This window comes from Rhinolophus hipposideros (assembly GCF_964194185.1).
Source record: "Rhinolophus hipposideros genome assembly, chromosome: 15".
In the NCBI taxonomy this organism is placed as follows: Eukaryota; Metazoa; Chordata; class Mammalia; order Chiroptera; family Rhinolophidae; genus Rhinolophus; species Rhinolophus hipposideros.
In genome coordinates this window covers 27,476,156-27,499,866 of record NC_138061.1, presented here as the reverse complement: position 1 = coordinate 27,499,866, position 23,711 = coordinate 27,476,156, and the positions used below count along the sequence as shown (strand labels likewise).

The following is a 23,711-nucleotide window of genomic DNA, read 5'->3' as shown; positions in this document are numbered from 1 at the left end:
CATCACTGCTCCTATTGCTTTTTTGGAGGGAGAGAGTCATTTGTACAAATAGTGTCAATACAGTAGAGACATGTTAATACAGAGATAGAAACACAGTACTTTGGAAGACCAGAGGAAGGAGCCACCAATTGCCCCTGGTCATGTGAAGATATCACGGAGGAGGTGACCTTGGGGCCAAGGAATAAGGAACACTGAGGAGTTTGCCAGAAGGTAGGACAAAGGCCATATCATTGTTGAAGAGTGGCAGCTTGAAATAGCAAGCAATCCCTGGGGAATCATTAGCAGTGCAGTATGGCTGCAATATTGAATATGGGGGCAGGAAGGAATGGTGGGAGAGGAGACTCAAGGCTGAGCTTAGTATGCCTGGCTCAAGAGTGAGCATATCATTCATTAAACTGCAAGATTGGTTCCATATTAGAAGCACTTAGGGAGCTTTTAAAAAATACTCATGTCTGGGCCTTACCCCAGGTCAATTAAATCAGCATCTCTGGGGAAGCCAGGCACTGGTGTTTTAAAAGCTTCCCAGACCATTCTAATGAGTAGTCATGATTGCAAACCACTACTTTGAAGGTTTCAGACAGGGAGGTGATGCCCAGACTTGTGTTCCCAAGATTCCTCTTGGCCAGAGAGCAGATCACAGGAGGAGGGACCCGGTAGCAGGCACCTGCCATGGTCTAGACAAGGTGATGAGGCTGGAGTTAAGGCATCGTCTATGTGGGGAGGGGAAATGTGAGCGACACTCAGGCTGACCAGATTCCTTAGCGGACCTTTTAGGATCGAGGTGGAGCACCTTGGGAAAGTAATGCTGAGAACAACCTCTGCATGCTTCTGTTTAAAGAGGGTGGTGGCTATAGCCTATCCTGGTGAAACTTCATAAATGGAAAGTCTTTCAGCTGTCTCTTGACCCACTTCCTCCGATTCTTCACTCCTGTCCACTTGCGGGGAAAATTATTCTGCCTGCCCAGACACAGCACGGGACCATGGACTCACACCGCCTGGGATTAAACCCCAGCTCTGCTCTTATGGTTACAGGACTTAACCTCTTTGAGGCTCAGTTTCTACAATTATAAGATGGAGCCAGTAATTGATATCTCACAGATTACTTTTATGTAAGAATTAAGTGGGGAAAAAGTAAATGTGAAGGGTGAAGCAGAAGGCATAGACCACTGTGGACACAGAGTGATGGGTAATTCATGTGTTATCATCTTTGCAGCCTGTCTGCCTGATGACAAATTGCCACTTGTTTGTATCTCTGTTTGTTCCCAGCTGACCTGTCCTTGTCTAACCCTGCTGAGGTCTGGCTCCTGTCCTGATGATCCAGTTTTAACACCTTGTTGTCTAGCCCAGTTTGGGTTCAGCCTTGCTGGGGAGGTGGTGGCCTTATGCCTGGGCCACATCGGACAAAACACAAGAACTCTTTATTGTACTGATGTGTTTTCTCCCCAACTACCTACATTGTAAGCATGTCAGGATAGGGACTGGGTTTCATTTGTCTTTCATTTCTTTTATTATTCATTCCCTCAATGCATTCATTTAACAAATTGTCATTGACCCTGTACTCTATTTTAAGCCCTGGGGATATAGCAATGTGAGAGACTGGCAAAGTCCTGCCCCTCGTGGCGCTTATAATCTAGTGGAAGAGATAATCTTTAATCAAATAATCACAAATGAATGTTAAATTATAGCCAGCACAGTATCTGACTTGGGTGGTTACCTCATAGAAGTTTGCTGACTCAATGAATAGAGTGAACCTCTTAAACAGGTAAAACTGCTCCCCCTTCAATGTGAACAGCTTGTGAAGGACCAACCCGATAGCAAGGTTTGTCAGTGTGGAAGGTCCCCTAAAGATCCTGGTTCCCCGGTCTCATTCCCAGAGTCTACCTACTCAGTTCCTACCTCCAGGTTGCAGGGCCTGGGAATCGACACTTAACAGGCATCCTGGGGCATTCTCATGCCATGAAAGTCTGGGAACCACTGCCCTGGAAATATGCAATGACCACTTAGAAAAAAACGTAGGCTTTAATGAAGAAGCATTAACTGCACGGAAGTGTCCCCTGAGAAAGTGCCTTTGTCCTGGTGAATCTGGGTGGGGAGGTAGCTTTGAGGCCTGCTTGGTTCACCACTTCCTTAATTGCCTGCTCATCATGGAACAGTTAGAGAGTTGTCAGATATTCCTGTTAGCACGAGCATTCCATATTCTGGCACGCACACAGCCCCACAGGGTTCTCTCAAAGGCACCAGACTGACCCAATACCAAGCCACATGCCTTCATGAAAAGCTTCCCATTTCTGTGGAATGCCAGCTCAGGGACCAGATGGCTTGGATTTCAATCCCAGATCTGCTACTTTTTAGCTATGAGACTTTGGGCAAGTAAATTCCTCTCTCTATACCTCAGTTTCCTTGTGTAAAACAGAGATTGTACCTATTTTGAGGATGGTTGTGAGAGGATTAAGTGGAAGAGTACCAGCGACTCACTTGTCAGAGTGCACAAAGCATCGGAAGGCCTCAGTGGAGACCAGCTGTCAATACTGCTTTGAGGCGGATGAGTTTTACCTGTTAGTATGTTATGGTCACTGAGCTGGTGCTCTCGGAATTTCCAGCTGCTGCTAAAGGGTCGTGGCCTGTCCCCATGCATCTGCTTTTTTCACAAGGAACTAAAGTACTGTTCTTGGTTAGATAAGCATTTGTGACTTTTATCCTTTTATGGAAAATTTGGAAGGATTTGCTCCAATTTTCAACCTCAAATATCCCTGGAAAATATCTATATTATTTTTGCTCCACTGGATTTTAACATCTCATTTAAAGAACAGCACCTGGAGATGGACGCTAGTGATGGTTTCACAATGTGAATGCACTTGATACGCTTAAAATGGTCAATTAAAAATGGTAAATTTTATGTTCTGTGTATTTTACTACAATTAAAAAGATAAAAACAAACAACAAAACTGTGGTTTGTATTGAAGGTCTAGTAACTCCAATTAAAGAAAAAAGGAAGAAAATGGTCTCTAATTGTTTATAGGCCCTGCCAGCATGGCTGTAGCTAATGGAGACCTGATTTGTTTATAGAGTGCTAGAGTCACATTCAGAAGCATAAGCTTTGTTTATTCAGAAAGACTCACTGAGACAGACCGGTGAGGTTGCTGAAGTGACAATTAAAGCTACAGGAACTTCTAAGAAAGAGTCTGAAGGACCAATATGTCTGAAGGGACCAAGAGACGTTAATTATCATACTGTTGTCCATGTTACCTGGCTTATGGGGTTGTTTTGGGGCGGCGGTGGTGGTGGTGGAGGAACTCAACCCTAATGGCACTACTTTACATTAGGCTGTGAATATTGACCTCTTTTAGGACTAGAAGAAGTTTAAAAGCCGTTTACTTCTAACCACCTTCATTCATTCATTTGATTCAACAATTGTCTGTTCAATTCCTTCTTTGTACCTAAGATAGAGTAGAATGTACAATTGTGGATGCTGCATATACCATAGTAAGCAAAACAAACCTGCCCTAATGTCACTTCCAGTCTGACAGGGAAGATAGACATTAATCAAATAGTCACGTAAGTATGTAATTACATATTGTGGTAAATTCTGCCTTTAGAGGAAAACCACAGGCACTTTGAGACATGGATTAGGAGAGTAGAATCTAACCTGAGAAAGTCAGAGAAGGCTGGGATTTCAGGTGAAGGGCTTTCTGGGCAAGGGCTCTCAAAGGAAAGCTGCGTGGCCCACGAGGAACTGAGAGCAGGCCAGTGTGAGGGTGGGTATTTTCTGAATGAGCAGACTCCGAGGACGGGGTTAAACACCCCACTTCTGCAGAGCCAGGAATAGAAGTAGGTCAACTGATGCTCCAGTTTTCTCTTTCTTTCCGCATCTAGGGAGACTTATCCAGAAGCCTGGGCCTATGACATTTATGCAGGTAGAATTATTTCCATCCGAAGGAGGGATCTCCCCAACCTCCACATGGCCTCCAGTCCCTGTGAGCTCAGGGTCTGTTGCCACACGCGTCTCTAGGTCTTCACCAAGGCCCCTACATTGCGTGAACCACGCAACATCACTGTCACACTATTTCCCCCAGACCACTGCTTCTGTTCACTCAACATAGCTCGTGAAGATCAGTTATGATAAAATTATGTGCCTGATCAGAAACTACCTTAGGACTAAGTTGTCAGCGTAGTAAGATTACAACTCTATAAAAGTCACCACACATTTTTAAAAGCCTACAAAGAAAGAAATAAATATAAATAACAATGAGGTCCAGGTGGTGGAATCTTAAATGTCTTAATTCCTTTTCCTTTCATTTTCAAGATACTATTTAAGAAACTTTTAGTACTCTTAAAATAGAAAGTAATATTGAAATAATGATATTAAGGAAACTTCAACTCTCTTCCTCACCACGCACATCTTTTTCTTTAATGGGAAGGACGTGCTCATGGGGGCTTTTAGAAATGTTTTGTATATGAGCTACAGAGAAACATTTGATAAGGTGACAGCTTGGCAAGGCACAGCATTTCTCAAAGCATTTCTGCAGGATATTTTATGTAAACCAGAATTCTGTAGTCACTGAGACTGGGGGATACCGGCTCAAACAAGGTTAAGTGAGTTTCCCTTCTGTCAGACTTCCCTGAATCATTCACTACCTCTCAGGTTTCGTGAGTACAGAAAGGGGAGAGAGCACACAGCATTCCCCAAACTTCTGGGAAGGTTTATTTGCGCAGATCCGTGCAGGCTTAGTGCTCTCTTGGGCATGCATTGGAAAATGCTGGTGTGGTGAAGAGAACGAAAGATGGTGGCTACTTGGGTTCTAGATGGCTCTCCTAAGGTATTAACTACCTGTATATATCAGGCAAGTCCTTGAATAGTTCTGGACACAGTTTCTCATCTACAAAATAAAAAGATTAGATGGAATGAACTTCCAGCTCTAAAATGGGCCAGCTTGAAAAATGAGTGAATATGCTGACAGTTTTGTAACAATGAGGCAAACTCCTAAAATTCTCAACCTGAAAATTTTCAGACAATCCAGCTTTATCTGTCCCTCAAGCAGCAAGCAATGTCAGTTTTTTTATTCTGCAAACCATTTTAGAAGACAAAAACATTTGGCACAATTCAACAGGGCAGCTAGCATTCCAGTCTGCTGTATACACAAGGTGAAATGTCCTCAATTCCTCTGTGAAAGTCCTACTACCCTCTTCTCAAATACTTGCCAAATGGAAGGTAGTAAAAGCTTTCATTTCTCAACCACCTCACCTGATAGAAGCAATGCTGGTTCCTTTGTTCTACTGGATGAGTGCCTTTCATGTCAACAAAATCAGACTAGAACATCCTGATTCCAGATAAAGACTGCTTGTTGCTGCTGCCTCGCTAACTTTTATCATATGCTGCTGTGGTTGGAACATTTTCTGGCAGAAAGATTTCAGGGTTCCTGCTAGGAAACAACAGAATTTTTTCCTGTGTAACCCTTGAGCCTCTTTCTCCACTCCAGGTTTCTCACGGATTCAGAGGCTCCAGACCTCAGTCAGACCCCTCTCAGCTCACAGTGGTCACCACCTAAAATTAGCATCTCCTCTCCCCCGGCCCCACCCCGTGAGTAATAAGGCGGAGAACTCTATGGAGCTCAAGGATTCTCATGCCGCAGTGATACCCCCTGGTCTGTGGTGAAATGGAGTAAAATTTGACCCCTCAATAGACTCTACTTTTAGCTATTCCCAGTCTTCCAGGGAGGTCTGTTGAATCCTCATTCTTTTCTTCCTTTCTCCCTGCAAGGCCTTAGGTTTTTAGCATGTGATAAGGCAATATGAGGGGATATATATAAAACAAATGCTGAATTGAGCATTACTAGTGGTAGAGCACACCGGGTATGCCACAGCACAAATGAGCAGCAAAGTGTGATGAGAGTTGTTGGCTCACACTTTAGAAGTGCTTCCTCTGTTTCACTTCCTTTTGCTCCCTGTTTGCTTTCCTCCGTTTTTCTCTCTAGTATAGGGATGATAAATAAAAAGTACATGTGCCTCTCACAGGCCCATGGCACATTGTTATTCAATCATGGTATTTTTATTTTTTTGATTAAGCTCAGGGATATAACCAAAGATGAATATTAATTGATGAAAATGGGCATTTTCCAGTCTACTCCTGAGTAAATACTCCCAAAGAAATGAGAGCTCTTGTCCACAAAATGAAATGTACAAGAATGTTCCTGGCAGCTATATTCCCAATAGTCCCAAACTGGGAATAACCCAAATATGCATCAACAGTGGGGTAGATAAAAATACAGAATATGCATATAATGAAATACTCTACAGAAACGGAAAGGACGAACTACTAATACACACAGTTTGAATGCATCGTAGAAACACAGTGTAGAGTGAAAGAAGTTAGCCACAAAGGAGGTACACTATGTCAGCCCATTTATTTCAGGTCAAAATCAGACAAAACTCATCCATGGTGATAGAAGTCAAAATGGTAGTTACCTGTGGGGGGAAACTGACTGAGAGGGGCACCGGAAGCCTCCTGGGAACCAGAAAATGTTCTGTATCTTGACACTGGTGGTGGTTTATACAGAGGCAAAAATTCGCTATGATGCACACCTAAGATTTACATACTTTGCTATAGTTATCTTTCATTAAAAGCTCCTAAAGGGGACACGAATATGAAAACTATTGCCTAACCCTTGCTTCTACATTTCTCTGTGTAAAGAACATAAGGTCTTGAGTCTTACTCTGACTCAAATCCAAGCTCTGTCACCTATTAACTGTGTCCCTTGAGTAAATTACATAACCTCTTTGTATTTTAGTTTCTCACCTATGCAGAGGGGATAAAAATAGTACCTAACTTACAGCACTGTTCTGAGGGTTAAGTCAGATAATTCTTATAAAATGCTTCATATCACACCTGCCTGGTACATTCGTACTCATGAAATGTGAGGTGGGGACTTTGTTCTTCTCCATTCTCTTCTGATCATCTAGTTCTTACTCACGCTGTCTTTTTTCCCTTTCCCCCTCCATATTCTTTCTTCCTGTATTCTTCCTTTCAGCTCCCCTAACTTTTTTTTTAAGTTTCAGGTGTACAATGCAATATAATAGACATTTACACCCCTCACAAAGTGATAACCCTCCTCCCCCAAGCTACTACCCCTCTGATATATTAATCGTTATAATACCATTGACTATCTCCTCATGCTATAATCCACCTCCCGTGACTATATATAAATATATATGTAATATATTTACTTATAGTTGACATAACAACATTATTCTAGATTATGTAAGGTGCCAAATGGGCACTGGGCTTATCCAGGGGATCCCCTTACTCTTAAGAGCCCAAAACATGAAGTTAAAGTACATATCTCTTAAAACTTATGGAATACAATTTATAGTTAAAAAGCAAGTTTAGTGTTTTCCTTGTCTCCTAAAGCCCAGACCAATTAAATTACATGTCTGGGGCGGGGGGGGGGGGGACATAGGCATCAGTAGCCTTTGAAGCTCTTCAGGTGATTCTAATGATTTTGATGATAGACATTTGGGAACTACTAAACTAATGGCTTTCTATTCCCTCCATATTGTCTCAACCACTTTAGCGTATGGTCTGCATTTTGGCTCAGAATCACCTAAGAAGCTTCTAAACACTGATGCTCAGGCCCCACCCTGCATAAGGCCTGAATATTTCTGATGTGTAACCAACATTGAGAGCCACTGTGCTAGTGTTTGGGTAGCTCTCATGATCAGGGCAACTCCATACTCAACCCCCACCCCTGCCCTGCACGTTCCTCTTGAACTAAAATACTTTCTGTCATGTTTTTGGAAAGCCCTGTCTTTGTCATTTTTTTCTGTTGCAAGCTGAAATGAAAAGAACAATGTAATGTTGATTAAGTTCTTGGTTTGTTTTGCCCTCAGTATGGGATTGTGCTGGATGCAGGCTCTTCTCACACAACTTTGTACATCTATGAATGGCCAGCAGAAAAGGAGAATGACACAGGGGTGGTGAATCAGATAGAAGAGTGCCAGGTACAAGGTAAGATGAAGAAAAAGGGAAGGGGAGACAGTGGGATATGAGAGTTATATGGCAAGTGGAACACATTAAAAAAAAAAACACAAGTGAAGGACATAGTGGAGATGCTATTGTTATTTTATCATTACAAAAATAATATTGAAATCAGTCCTTAAATGATCAAGCCCTTGAAACATAAGCAAACTTAAAAATAATTGAGTAATAGGAACTCCCATCAACAGGACACTTCTGTGTGCCATGCAGCAACCTAAGTACAAAAAATGTTCCATTTCATTTTCATGATCTCCCTTTGAGGTATTATTGTTCCTTTTCTTAAAAAACGAGGGCACTGAGGTTGAGAGACATTATGCCACATGCTTAAGGTTTCTTGAACTATTAAGTGATGGAACTGAGGTTCAAACAGAGATCTATTCAACTTCAAACCCATGTCTCATCCAGTGATTCTCCAATTTGAATTGGTCAGAACCACAGGGAGGGTTTATTAAAGCACAGATGCCGGGCCCCACCCATTCTTGAAGACCAGGCTTTTTGAATTAAAACAGCTGTAAGTTTAAGCTAATTTTTTCTCATTACAGTTAAGTAACCAGGCTGTTTAAAAACCTATGAATGATATGGATAACATATCTGGATAATTATCTTTAAACCAAATCCTCACTATAAAGCATTGACAGTGTAGATGTTTATCTTAAAGTGAAAAGAAATTGTTAAGTGTTAATTTCAAAAAGTTTAAGTAATCTTGGCTCTAATCTTTTCCATAGCAAAAATTAGTTTTGTTCTAAAACTGGAAAAACAGTTTTACTAGGGAGGCAGGATATCAGAGTGGAAAAATCACTGAGGAGATGTGGATTCTATGCCTATTTCTTCTGGCAAATGAGAAAGCTTGCTTCAGAAATTTTAGGGTACTGGCCATCATCACATAGCTGGTTAGTAGCAGTTCCTGTCTTTTCAGTAAAAGCCAATGTGCCTGGTGCTTATTTTAACTTTCGTTTTTCAATGTCATCTTTCTCCTTTTATATCTCCCAGGAATTAGTGTTGTTAATTACACCTTTGTGGAAGAAATATAAAAAGGTAGCTGTATAGAGTATCTTTATAAGATTCTCATTAAAATCTGAACCTGTTAAGAAGGTTATGCAATTGAATGTGAAAACTGCACCATCCAGTGGCAAAATTATTGAACAGCAGACAGACCCAGCCTGAGGTCTGAAAATAAGTCCTACCAATGTTATTATGTTGGTTCAGTGATTACCATCTAAGCACAGCAAACTAATATATATCACATCAAGAAATTGTATTCTTGAATGTTATCAAAAAACATAAGTATTTTGCTGTAATATTACCAAGGTATATTCTATACTTTTAAAAACTATTGTCATCTACTTCTACATCTTTTCTTAGGTCCTGGAATCTCAAAATATGCTCAGAAATTAGATGAAATAGGCACTTATCTGACTGACTGCATGGAAAAAGCCAGGCAAGTGATTCCAAAGTCCCAGCATCAAGAGACACCTGTCTACCTGGGAGCCACGGCAGGCATGCGATTGCTCAGGTATAGCAGCACATAGGGACCAAGAGCTGCTGGGAGTTAGGTTTGGCAGTGCAGGAGCCTCTGAAGTCATGGAAGAGAGTGCCACACTTCCCTAACACCTCAAATTCCGAGTATCCTAAATATCCTATGTCTACACCTAAGAAAGAAAATCTCAGTAAGTGGGTCAAACTCCCAAACTCTTAGTGTAACTTTGGGAGTTTAAGTATGTTTTAAAAAGCCCTCTTGTCCTTCTCCCCACGGGGAATTCATGGGGGGCGAGAGAAAGGATGAGCTTACATATTCTGCGATTTGGGGCTACAGATTTAGCCATTCAATATCTGGGAGGGGGAAGACCAGAGGAGACTCACAGATGTCACAAGATACAAATAATCACAACTAGCACATTTTATTGGTCACTACTTAGTTCTTGTGTGCATTATTCATTTGTTTGTTTGTTCGTTCATGCATTCATTCATGTATTCATTCATTCATTGTGCATTGACTGCCTACTCTGTCCCAGGATATGGAAGCAGGTGATTTCAGCCCTCAAGATCAGAGTTTCAACACAGGGTGATCAATTTTTTAATAGGGGAATGCTCAGAACTGCTACAGGAAGGAGCACACTTTGTCTTGCCCAGAATGGGAGGAGGTCAGGAGGATTTACCAGAGGAGGGGGGACATGTGAGCTGAATCATGAAGGATGAACTGGAGGGTGGGGGAAGAGGGGAAGGCAGAGCATACATCATGCATTCCATAACCTATGCTTATTTGGCAACTATGTGTCAGGCACTATTCTAAGTGGTGGGGATACAGTGAAGAGGACAAAGTCCCTGGCTTCCTGGAGCTCTGTGTTCTGATAGATGTACAAAGGCAGGAATGTGTGAAAGACCGGGGCATGTTCAGAAGACTGTAAATAGTTCTGCGTAGATAAAACACAGGGTACATATAGTAAAATAATAATAATAATAATAATAATAACAACAACAGCTTGTATTTGTTGACTTCTTACCGTGTTTCCCTGAAAATACCCAGCTAGGTTTGAAAATAAGACCTAGCTGGACAATCAGCTCTAATGCGTCTTTTAGAGCAAAAATTAATATAAGATGCTGTCTTATATTGTATTATACCTGGCATTATACTATTATTATATTATATCATATTATATTACATTACATTAATTATATATTATATCATATTATACTCAGTCTTATAGTAAAATAAGATCGGGTCTTATATTAATTTTTGCTCCAAAAGACACATTAGAGCGGATTGTCCGGCTAGGTCTTATTTTCAGGAAAACACGGTGCTATGTTCTTATCAGTGTGCTTTAATTTCATCATAATACTGGATGAAGTAAGAGGTATTAGTAACTATTGTTAACAAGTAAGGAAGCTATGGCATATAAATGTTAAGTAACTCATCCAAGGTCACACATCTGGTAATGGTAGAGCCGGGATTCTGAGAAAGCGGGGCCTAGATCACAAAGTGCCTTGTAGGCCCTGCTAGGAAGTTTGGAGTTTATCTGGGACATGATGGGAAGCTATTAAATGATGTTAAACAACTGGTAACACTGGTAGAGAAGGTGGGTGGGAGGAAAGGAAAACTGGGGAAAAGAGGCCAGTTGGTAGGGAATGGAAGTCATACAGATGCGAGATTGTAAGGGTCTGATGGCAGTTGGAAGGCAGCATCCTCCGACCCAGAGGCTCTCAACGTTGAGTAGCTTACATCTTGGAAGCAATTGCATCCCATCTTCATCATAAAGTTCCTGGAGAATTCCTTCTTTAGGTCTGAAGGTCTCAGACCCAAGAACTGAGGCACAAATCAGAAGCATTTATTTCCCAGTCTGGCACCAGTGGAGGTTGGGTTTTGTCACAGGACATTTGCCACCTGGTATCTACTAGAGCCCTAATTAAGAACTTCAAGCAGAACCTGGGTCTGTAACCAGCTAGGAGCCACTAGCAATGGCTAATGTAGCACACAGTAGCTCTGAGCATGGTGACCAAACAATACCCAGCAACGACCAGCACAGTAATTAAAATTTAATTACTTTGATAATCTTTTGGATCCAGGGACTAACAACGAAAATGGCATTTTAGGAAAACCAGCCTATTCAGGGATTGGAAGGATTTGGATTTGGAAAGAGGGGGCCAAAAGATAGTTCTACCTTAACCAAAAGGACAGCCCCTCAGACAGCCATGTGTGGGTATCTCCATCTCTCGTCTTTATTCCAATGAGTTATGATTCCCGTCCTGGGACAGCTGACTGGAAGCTATGGCTGAAATGGGTAGCTGCAGTTATTAAAACAAAACTGGTAACCTCAGCTCTTCCTTTGTGTAGCGCAGAAAATGAACGGTTGGCGAACAACGTCCTGGCTAGGGTGAAGCAGAGCCTCGACAGCTACCCCTTTAACTTCCAGGGTGCCAGAATCATCAGTGGCACAGAAGAAGGTGCCTATGGCTGGATTACTATCAACTATCTGCTGGGAAAATTCATCAAGGTGATTATCTCAGCACCCATGGGGATGACTCTGTGGGAGTCAATGCCATTGCTATCTCAGGCAATACTTGGATTGCTAGCCAGAGTGAACGATGGATGAATGAACAAATTAATTTACCCCCACATTTGAAAGGGTTACCAGAGGTATAATTAATTCTCTTACAAGAAATTTTACTATTGGAGAATAAGGAAGACATGCCTTCACTTCAGAGAGACATAACAAAAATTTAAAATCTATCATTAAAAATAAGAATAGCTGATATTTGTCTCGTGCTATGTATCTTGTGCTATGCTAAGCACTTTCCGTGTGCTGTATGACTTCATTTTCAGAACAACTGTATGAGGTGTTCTCTCAGTTTAGAGCCCCAAATTGAGGCCTAGAGAAGATTAATTATTCTGCTCAAGGTTACACAGCTAGTGAGCAAATGAGTGAGGATTTGAACTGGAGTTCTTAAACACTGACTATACTGCTTCCATATTGCTGCAGTTTGAGCTGTGTCTTTGAAACCCCTTTGCTTGCTGTTGATTTGATGTCGATTCAGGAACCTCTAGAGAGCTTTGTGTCACCCTTATGCTCCTGTTCCTTCACGTTAGGAAGTCCCGGAGTCCAAGAAATAGTGTGAAAAAGGGGATGTCCAGAGACTTCTACCATTGGTAACTGTACTCTCTTTCAGAAATTGAGGTGGCTCAACCTGATGCCAAATGAAAATGATAGTCAAGAAACTTACGGAGCTTTAGACCTCGGGGGAGCCTCTACACAAATCACTTTTGTGCCCCAAAACCAAACTATTGAGTCTCCACAGAATGCTCTGTACTTTCGTCTATATGGCAAGGACTACAGTGTATATACACACAGCTTCTTGTGTTATGGGAAGGATCAAGCTCTCTTGCAGAAACTGGCCAAGGACATTCGGGCAAGTATAACTGAATCCAGACCTGCCTTCCCCACATCTGGGCTGCCAGCCCCCACCTCCTGTTGTTTTCTCTTTCTACTTCAGTAATTAATCTGAAGTTGATTACTGTACTTTCCAAACCTTTTCAGACAGTCTGTCTAGGTACATCTGGTAGACCCTTATGAATCGTCCCATCCAGACATCACCTCCTATGTTTGTTTACTGCACTATCTCCAAGGACACGACTCAGATCCTTTCTTGGGGAATAACTTCTCACTCCTGTGGGGTTGACAATGAAAATTACGTGCCAGAGTATTGTTGCAAGGGAGGGTGTGTGCAATTTATAATCTCTTTATCACTTTTTAATCTCTGTTTCCTACAAACTATAGAAAACAGAGTTGTTAGAAACAACCTGGAGAGGAGGAAAAGAAAACACTTGAGGGAAACCCGAAGTTTATTGATTAACACTTCAAATCTTGTCCCCAGACGCTTTCTACATTTTGAAGGGAAGAAAAATTAAACATACTCGAAACCATGCGAGTACCAGACACACCCTGATAAACAAACACAGAGCAAGGATGTCACATCCAGATGTTCCCTGTCTCCACTGAAAGGACAACCAGTTCTCTGCTCTCCTCTCAAGTGCATTCTGGTTCTCAGAAGCACTGTCCATAAGATGACTACCATTGGAGAAGGGGCTGCTGAGAGATGCCTACAGAGTCCCAACGCTCCATTAAGCCTCTAATCCACTGTAGTCCCCTTTCTTCTCTGGAACGTATTGGGTGTGGGTTAAAAACCCATTTGGATACTCCTGGATTAAATGATCTAAAGCACTTCCAGCTCTTGGAACTTCTGACTTTTTCCTTGGAAGTGGGGGTGGGGACACAGGCCGACTCCTGGAGAACTACACCAGGCTCAGAATTTTGAGAGCTTTGAGAGTTTTCCTTGTGAATCTGCTTCTGACTTACGTGATTAGAACTAAGCATGAGGGAACATTCCAAATTAATGCCATTTCTGGGCCCAGCTTGAACTCTATTAGCTTTCTGTGAATAGAGAGAGTTCATTTATATCTGATACCACTTCTGGTGCCTGTTATACAAATGTGACTATTCCCAAGGCAGAAGAGGGCAGGTCAGAGGCATGCTGATGCCAGAGCTGAGTGCTGGGAGGTGGTACAATGCCTACACATGAATGAAGTCAGACTGCTGCTTTTGTACCCAGAGCATTTGCATATGACCCCTTCAAGTGATTTTTCTATTCAGGGTACAGACGGAATCCTCAGGGACCCATGTTTTAACCATGGATACAACAGGGTCATAAATGTAAGTGAACTCCGGGACAGCCCCTGCACCAGGAAATTTGAGACGACTCTTCCATTCCAGCCGTTGAAAATCCAGGGCACTGGAAATTTTCAACAATGCCAGCAAAGCATCTTTAAACTCTTCAACACCAGTTACTGCCCTTACTCCCACTGTTCCTTCAATAATATTTTTTTGCCTCCACTCCACGGGCAATTTGGGGTAAGTTTGTGAAATGACAAGGTATATTGGTTGGGATGATGTGGGCTGGAAGTTATAGAATGTGTGCCTACAAAGAGTTTAAATAATAGGATTTATTGTTCTTTCACATGATAATAAGCCTTGAGGTAAATAATTCAGGGTTTGTTCTTCGGCTTAATAATGTGAGGATTTGGCATCAGCTTTTCTATTATCTTCTTATGGTGTTAAGATGGCAGTTATGCTCTAAGTGTTATGTCTTTACATGGAAAGCCAAAGCAGGAAAAAAAAAGTTTTCTCTTGCACTTTGTGCAAAATTGTGTTCAATTTTGCAGAAGTGCAACAAACATTTTTATAGATGCCATTGGCTAGAATTTGGTGAAACATACACCTCTAAACCAATCTACGGTAAAGGGGAATGGATTACTATGGTTGGTTTAGACTAATCATTGTTTATCCTCTGGAACTGGGGAGTCTTTCCTGAGCACATAGCTTTCTCCTACCTGGGTAAAATTAGGAATCTGTAAGCCAGAAGAAGGGGGCTAACTGGTTGGTAGGCACCCATTAGGATCTGCCATATCTGAGAAGGTGGCTTTTTAGATGTCAGAGAAGGAGAAAACAGCAGTTAGATGTCTTGACTAAGGTTTTCTTCTATAAAGACATTTAGGACATAGAAACTTAGAAAACCCCAAGGAAACACTGAAGATAGCATCATTTTCATTACATTTTGAAGAGTTGGGGGACTATTTGAACCCCAACTCCAAATTCCTTCTTTTCTTAGTTAACTCCAAAATAAAATATTTGAGCAGAGGAAGAAGAAGTGCCCCTTGATGTGCTTACTCATTATTCAAATTTCATGTTTTGGCCCTGGAGACCAAGCATTACTGTCATCATAGTTTAGTAGTGTATTGCTACCATCAGTCTGGTGCCAGTTATTGACTAAGCACTATACAGACATTGTCTCACTAAATCACTTAAGATATCATTTTATCATTCCGAGAAACGAAGGCTTTTGTCTGCCTTCACACTCTCCTTTTTTCAGAAAACAGATCAGCATGTGAGGAGGGAGGTTTAACTTGCCTCCAGAACCCCAGAAGGAGAGATTCTCCCAAGATTTCCGGTCCCAGCCCAATGTCACCGAAAGAGCTCCCTGGAGAGAGCACAGGCTCTGTAATCATACCCGGTTTTAATCCTGGCTTTGCCACTTATGAACTGTGGGAGCTCTTTATCCTTTGGTCTCTGGGAAAACAACAGTGGGCAAGGTAATCTGTGCTCACCTGAACCATGGCCCAGACCACAGCTTCCCCTCCCCACAAGGTTCCTGAGGGAAATACAGGGCAAGAAAATGACTGGCAAAGTAATACTTGGTTACTGGTTGGCTCTAAACCCAAATTCAGAACAAACTAGAACCTCACCTAGATACTCTATAGCTGAGCTGGCATTGGGTGCCCATGTTGGGCTTTTTTAGGCCAAGGCCCTTGTCCTGGATCCAATTACTAGAAGAGAAAGGAGGGTGCCACAAAGAGAAGGACGGTGGCCAGGGATGCTGGGGACAGCCAAGGGCTCTTTCCATTCTAGTCACTTCTAGGAAGTACGTCTGAAGGAAAAGGAATATACCCTTGGCTGTTGACTTTTTTTTTTTTTAATTTATTAGTTTCAGGTGTACAAGACAAGGTAATACTTAGACGTTCATCATTTATATTCCTCACACTGTGAACCCCCCTCCCCCCATCCACTATCCCTCCGACCTCGCACTGAGCCATCACATTATATATGTAAAATTATAGTTGGCATTCATTAATGTTTAGCTTCTGGTGTACGGTGCCGTGATCAGGCATCCACAGTATCCTGTGGCTGTTGACTTTTTAACTTTTCTTAAAGTGGGGAATATGGCCCTTCTGGGAAATATGGCCCAATTCTTGCCTTCAAGCTTGAGTAAACGCTTCCTACTTAAGTGGTGGAGATCGTGGTGGTCATAGTGATGGAATTTCTTGCCTTTAAATGTGATTCCTACAACCAAGGTAGGGAGAGGCTGAGTTGGGAAGGGATGGAAGAGCCTTGAACTTCCCCTGGAGGGGAAGGTTTTTGTTTTGTCCCTCGGTCTCATAGAAATTGTTCTTCTCACAGCCTTCTGAATCTCAATTTGGCAGTCTCCTTAGATTAGCTCATTGCCTTCCTCTGAACAGGATCTTTCTTCTCTGAACGTAGTCCTCAGGGTCAGTACTGTACCTATACCTCTATTCCTGCTTTGGCAGTTTCTTTCTGTTTTGAATTTTTTTTTCCATCCCTTCTGTAATTTCTCCCTAAATCCTAAAGATTTTTTTAAATCTGTTTTCTCATTTATAAAATGAGGACAGAAATACCTATATCTTTGCTAGATATGAGTGATAAGCCAGACAAGCAGAGGTACACTGATGAGTGTCTTAACAAACAGGTCTTTGGGAACGGAGGGTCTGATTTGTAGCATTTGCCAGTTGCCATGGTGTAAGCACTCCCACAATGGCCTGTTTTAAGCTATTAACATGATATCAACTGGATCGCAATACTCCTGAAGTTTTAACAATTAGCTCTCATGAGTGGGTAAGCACCAGTTTCAGCATGTCACCGCAAATAACGAAGCAGCGAAAGAAAAACTAACATATCGTAGCACCAGGTGGGCCCTTATAAAGGTTAGTTCTTTCTCCTAACAGGTCTTATTCTAGGCTGTCACTCCTGCAGGAAGTTCCCACTGCAAAGTCCTGCATCTTGAAGCATAACTATCTGCAACGCAAAAACCTAGTCGCATTTTCATTATTTCCGAAACCAGTTAGCCTGGGTATTCTCAAAGAATTTGCAGGGAGGGAATTTTTGCCACAACTGCATTTAGCCCCGATGATATAATTCTTAGTTTGTAAGTTGAGCATTAAAAACTGTCCATACTCTTGTCAGTTTGGCTACACTGTGGCTTTGGTTGCTAGACAGAATCCCATTTGTAGGCAAATTAGAAACGCCAAAAAGAAAGAGGGAACATCTGTGGAGAATTACTTATGTGGTAATTTAGGAATTTTTAAAAACACCACATTGTATCACTTATATAAACAAGAAAGGGTATAAACAAATTCAATAGGGAACTGGAATTGCAGAACATTAAAATTTATTTATATATGTGTACATACATATTCATGTGTGCATTTGTGTGTGTTTTTAGCCCTGAGCTTCCTAGTAGCCACGGGGGGAAATAAAGCATAATCTGATACATAATTTTCATTATACCTAGCACATCAGGTGGCTGCTGGCCACTGGCTGCTCACGCTCATGGCAGCTCCAGGGAGAGCTGTTGTTCATAATCTTAGCTGTAGAGGGCGCATCTCACTGGCCCAATTGGGAATAGAACTGGTGACCTCAGTGTTGGGAGCACAGCGGTCCAACCCCCTTTGCCACCAGGCTGACCCCCTACAAAGGAGATTTTATTAGACAATGTCTTGGACCATATTTTTTTAAAATTGCAATTTAAAATTTCTTTTAGCAACTTTAACCCAAAGGCATAATATTAAAAAGTGATACCAATTCTGTGATGGACTGAGGCGGTATAGGTTTTTGATATTCATCTCGATAGAAGGAAAGAATTCAGAGTAGCTGGAAGAGGGGAGAGACATAGTGTTCAAATCATCTTCCATAAATATTGATTATCTAAGCCAACAATTGAAGGAAGATGAGGGGCTGACTTTTTGAGGCTATGTTCTCTCTGAAGATGGCCTAGAGTGCTCCTATTCTGAGCTGTTGCTTAAACATAAACCCACAGGTTCTAGACACCAGTCAAGTAAAGGTTTACACAGTAAGGTTGATTCCTAATATGGAATTTAGGAAGTGATCACAGATTTTGACCTCAGTGGGAAGGCATCCCATCTGCACCTAAAGGCACAGTCAACAATTCCTAGAGCAAGCCAGTATTTCCCTCAAGGGCTGCGTTTGGGTCAGTTCTGGCAAAAGAACATCTGATGGATTGAATCTCCAAAGTCCTACCCCATGAGTAGGATCAGGATGACTTTTTTCTTAAAGATACTTAAAGAGTCACCTACCACAGCCACGGGGTGAAACTTAGTAAACCATCTGATTATGAACAGTGTATCTTCCTAGGGTATTAAAAGAAGAAGGTAGTTTCTGTCACTCAGTATAATTCTTGGGATTAAAGGTGGGAGCATTAAGAATAAGGTTAAAGTTCCTTATTCATTACACAATATATGTAAATCTGTGGGGGAAATTCACGCTAAACCCTATCATTCCATCCCATTATCACTTTATTTTTCTGGGTTCAATTCCAGTGCATATTGGTATAAGCAATATCCCACTCAAGGAGAGACTTTTCCAAGGGATTTCCGAGGCCAGCTTAGATAGTAAACCCAACCAAGTGGATTTCTGAAGAACATATACAGACATGAAAACTACCATTTAGGCCCTGGCACATGGAAGACTTTCAAAAGAGAATGACAGGTAGATGGAAGGAAAAAAATGAATATAATATGAATGAACTGGTCCTGGAGCAGGAGGAGAGAGGAAATAGATCGCCTTATTCTAGAGCTCAACTGCCTAAAAAAGAAAGATGAATACTGTACATTTCCAGCTCAGACAGCAGGTTTCACACTTGATTCTAATTCTAAGACTTGGTCTCTACTATGGCTACAGAGAAATTGTGTGTGTGTGTATTTTTATATATGTATATATACACATATACATACATGTGTATGTATACACATATGTGTGTATGTATATACACGTATACATATATATAAAAGTAACATGATTATCTTAGAAATTATAAAAAATATATAAAGGAGAGGGGATTTAAAATATTCAAATTTGATTCAGGTGTTAAACAGAAGGCCATATTTATTTTAATTTCTATTCCTTATATAATAGTATTATTCCATGATTGCATATTCTTATTTGACTCTATTTTGAAAGAGGCCTCTCAATCATAACTTGCACAGTCAAGACAACAGCTAAAGCAAAATACTGAGGCTGTCTAGACCAATCATTCTTTGTGTGTGTGTGTGTGTGTGTGTGTGTGTGTGTGTGTGTTAAAATATACATAATAGGAAATTTACCATTTTAACTACTTTTAAGTGTACAGTTCTGTGGAATTAGTACATTTACATTATTGTGCAACCATCACCACCATCTGTCTCTAGAACTTTTTCATCTTCCAAAACAGAAACTCCTCCCATTAGACAAAACACTAACTGCCTGGTCCTTTTCCCCCTCATCCCCTTGCAACCATCATTCTACTTTCTGTTGCTATGAATTTGACTATTCCAGGTACCTCATATAAGTGGAATCATATAATATTTGTCCCCTTGTGACTGACTTATTTCACTTAGCATAAATATCCTCAATAGATGGGTCATTCTTAACTCTTAAAAGGATTGCAAGACTCTTTGAAGAATGTGATGAAAGCTAAGGATCTTCCAAGCAGGATAATGAACATATAAAGGTATGCAGAAATATTTGCGTACAATTTGAAAGACATCCTATCATGATCCCTTGAGGTGAACCTAGGAACCCCACATTACAGCCCTTAATCTTGAACAAAAAGTACATAGAAACTAGAGATTAAAGTAGAATGATGAGCCGAAGCAGGGCAGTGGCATAGAATGAATGCCACACAAGTGTCAGAGGTGAAGTCTATTTTGAAGTATGGGAAGCAAATACAGACACATATGCCAGAGATAAACAATCCTGTAATTGTACTCCTGTCTCTAAAATGCTTCCTCCCAGGGCAGAGCCCACCTCAGATCTGATAATACAAATTAGTAAAGCAAGTTAAAATGAGTAATCAAGTTAGAATGGGGGGTAGGGGAACATATCAAGTGGTTAGTTTGGAGGCAGAATCTTGAGACTGTAATTCCTGTTCCTTCTATGACTATAAATGCTTAACTGAATCTTTTTTCCAAAGTACTTTCAATATGTTTTTGATTTGATCTTTGGAAAATGATTTAACAAACCCTTTTTCTTCCATTATGGATAAATTTGGCTCTAGGTTAACTTTCTGGATTTGTTTCCCTGGTAACCTGATAAAGGTGGAATGTCAGTTACATTACCAGGCAACAGTTCTCACGATAAAAATGACCCCTGAAATAAATTGCATCTGGTCTGGAAGAAATTATAAATGAACTATGCCTTCTTTGCGGGCTTCTCTAATGTGCATAAAGGCTCTATATATGTGGGATATGTAACAAAAGGCTTTATTTTTATAGCCCTTGGTACCATCCATCATACCATGTTATTTGTTGGAGTTCTGCTGCCTTCCTCAAGAGGGCAGGGATTTTCAGCTGTTTTAATCACTGCTTAGAACAGTTGGCATTCAGTAAATATTTGTTGAATGAATAAATGAATGAATGAATGACATGCCGTAAAAAGTCAAAGAAGAGATGGTATGAAAAAATAGGGCTATTGATTTTGGCAGTTAGGAGCTTACTGGTGATTTTAATGAGTATAGTTTCAGAAGCCTTGTCAGAGTGGACACAGGGCTCCCTGGGAGATACTCCGAAGTTGAGGGAGCAGGGAGGAAGGTGGGTAATTGATATCACAAAAGCAAGAAAAAAATTGTGAGAGGACAGACTGCTATACTGAAACCAACTCAAACTGAACAGGAATGCATGCATTGCATTTCTATATAGGTTAAAATTGCACAAAGTTTGGCAAGAATGTGTAGTCCTTACAGGGCGACATTTGTATCCCCACTATGTCCTGTGGCCCTAGAAGACAGGGACAGTGTATTTTCTCATTTCTGAGCCTGCCAGAATATTGTATATTCTCAGTAAAAGAACTTGAGTATTTGGAATATTCTAGGGAGAGGACCAGCATTCACAGAAGCGTGGAGGTGGGAAATAATGAAGCATGTTCAGAGACTTACAAGTAGTTCAGTGGGTTCCCACGTGGACCAGGCAGGAGACTTGCCTCTCATATTCTAGAAGCTTTTCCCCAAGCTTAAAGACAATCTTTTTGATCTTTAGATGACTTTGTTTGAGATTTATGATCTATGACCTCATATATCTGTAGTGCAGGAAAATGGTGGTGATTTTAAAAAGACTGAGGATGAAGTTATAGTTCAGGGGTTTGGAAAGAAAATTCCAGGCTTTGGAAGAAATGAATAACACTGTTTGGGTGGGCATATACGAGTAAAGACCTTTTCTGAGACTCATAGAAAATAGAATGTGTTTTAAACTCTAGGGCAAAAAAAAAAAAAAAAGTTACCCCCTACAGTTGTAAAGTGATCCAACCTTTTGAAAGAGAATCTGACAAGATATGAATGGATATTTAAAATATGTTCACCTCCATTTTTAAAATTGAGGTCTAACGTAACTTCAGTAAAATGTGCATATCTTAAAAATAATTTTTTATTTTTCCATTACAATCTTGTATTAGTTTCAGGTGTACAACCTAGTGATTAGACATTTATATAACTTACTAGGTGGTCACCCAATAAATCTAGTACCCATCGGTCACCATATATAGTTATTACAATATTATTGACTATATTCCCTATGCTATATTTTACACCCCAAGTGTGCACATTGCAAGGCCACAGCTTGATAGTTTTTAAGGGATACACCTATGAACACATCATCGAGATGAAGATATAGAACATTCCCAACACCCTAAAAGGCTCCCTTGTACACTTTCCCAGTTGGTAATCCCCCCTCCAAAGACAACCACTACCGTGACATCTATCACCTAGATTAGTGTTGCCAGTTCTTGAAATCAGTGTGTACTTTTTTTCCTGACTTCATTCACTCAGTATTGTCTGAGATTTATCTATGTTATTGCATGAAATAGTAGTTTATTCTTTCATTGCAATGTAGTATTCCTTTGCATGAATACACTGACGTTTATCTTGTCATTCGATAGTTAATGGATATTTGAGTGGTTTGCAATTTTGAACATTTTTTCATGTCTTTTAGTGGACATTTCCGCTTATAAAATATGTTTACCTTCTGATCAAACATTTTATCCTAAGAAATTATCCCAAGGCAAAGGTACAAAAATGCAAGTACATTGTGGCATATTTATAACAGTGAAAAATTAGAAAGCCTAAAAACTCATGAATATGGGATTATTTAAATAAATTATGGTAGATCCATACATAGTAACCTTTTATAGTCATTTAAATAAGTAAGGTAGGAACTTGCCCATGATGTATTATAATCAAGTGAAACAAAGCAGGATTATAAAAAACATTGTTTCTAGTATGATCACATTTAGGTAAAAATAAATTTTAATATTTTACTTACCCCACAGTAGGCAAACTTTCCACCGTGCACTTACACAGTGGTGAGCACATGGTGGAAAGTTCACAAACTTCACTGACTGACCTTTGTATATATTTGCTGAAGTTATTAAACAGTACATCGTTAAGTGTGTTTTTCTCTAGGGGATGGTTAGATTAAGGAGAGACCTTCATTTTTAACTTGTAATAATTAAATTCTATACAATAAACACGGGTTACCTATTTTGAAGGAAAAGAAATGAAGAGGGCAACTTTCATATTTTGAGAAATGAGTAAGAGCAGGATTATGAGATGCTAATGGGAAGCTTCTGAATGTCAGGAAAAAATTTTCAAGAGCCTATAGCATGCAAAGGTTTGGGGGAAGGGGTGGCATGGACTAGCAGGCCCTGCTGACTTGATTGCTATGTATCACATTGAAGGCTTAATATTTTGCTAAATTTACCTACTTTTAGTAAAATTTTCTGTTTGTTCCTCCTCCTCCTCTTCCTTTTTAAAAATAATTTTTATTTATTTAACAAGCAAATGTGACACCTTAGCAAAAGCAAGAGAATCTCTAGGTGCTTAACTCATCAAGCCTTTTGCAGGTAGAATGAGCTCTAGGACTAATTTCAGACAGTCTTTTTAAATATAACAATTTAAGGAAATATTTATTATAAAAATTAATAATGCTAATTATAAAAAACTAATTACAAAAAGTTTAAAGATTCAACTCTATGTTGTCTACAAGATCCAACTATATGCTATCTATAAGAAACTCACTTTAGACTTAAGGACGCACATAGGCCAAAAGTGAAGATACAGGAATAGATATTCTATGCAAATGGAAACCAATCAAAAGAAAGCAAAAGTGGCTATACTTACATCATACAAAACAGACTTTAAGTAATTGTCATAAGAAACTAAGAAGGACATTACATAATGATGAAGGGTCAATTCCCCAAGAAAATACAACAATTATAAAATATATGTGCACCCTAAATCAGAGCACCTGAATATGTAAAGCAAACATTGACAGCACTGTTGGGAGAAATAAACA

The 23,711-nt window shown here is 40.3% G+C and overlaps 1 protein-coding gene across 2 annotated transcripts in view; it reads left to right on the top strand.

Annotated features, from left to right (window-relative positions):
- ENTPD1 (ectonucleoside triphosphate diphosphohydrolase 1) overlaps positions 1-23,711 on the top strand; it is a 94,622-nt gene that overhangs the window by 58,293 nt on the left and 12,618 nt on the right. Inside the window, exons 3-7 of one of the 2 annotated variants that reach the window (XM_081074740.1) lie at positions 7,885-8,002; positions 9,395-9,545; positions 11,862-12,021; positions 12,695-12,934; positions 14,176-14,433. In XM_081074740.1, the coding sequence (XP_080930866.1) occupies positions 7,885-8,002; positions 9,395-9,545; positions 11,862-12,021; positions 12,695-12,934; positions 14,176-14,433 (927 nt within the window). The remainder of the gene's footprint in view (positions 1-7,884; positions 8,003-9,394; positions 9,546-11,861; positions 12,022-12,694; positions 12,935-14,175; positions 14,434-23,711) is intronic. The other variant, XM_081074741.1, reaches the window with a different exon arrangement.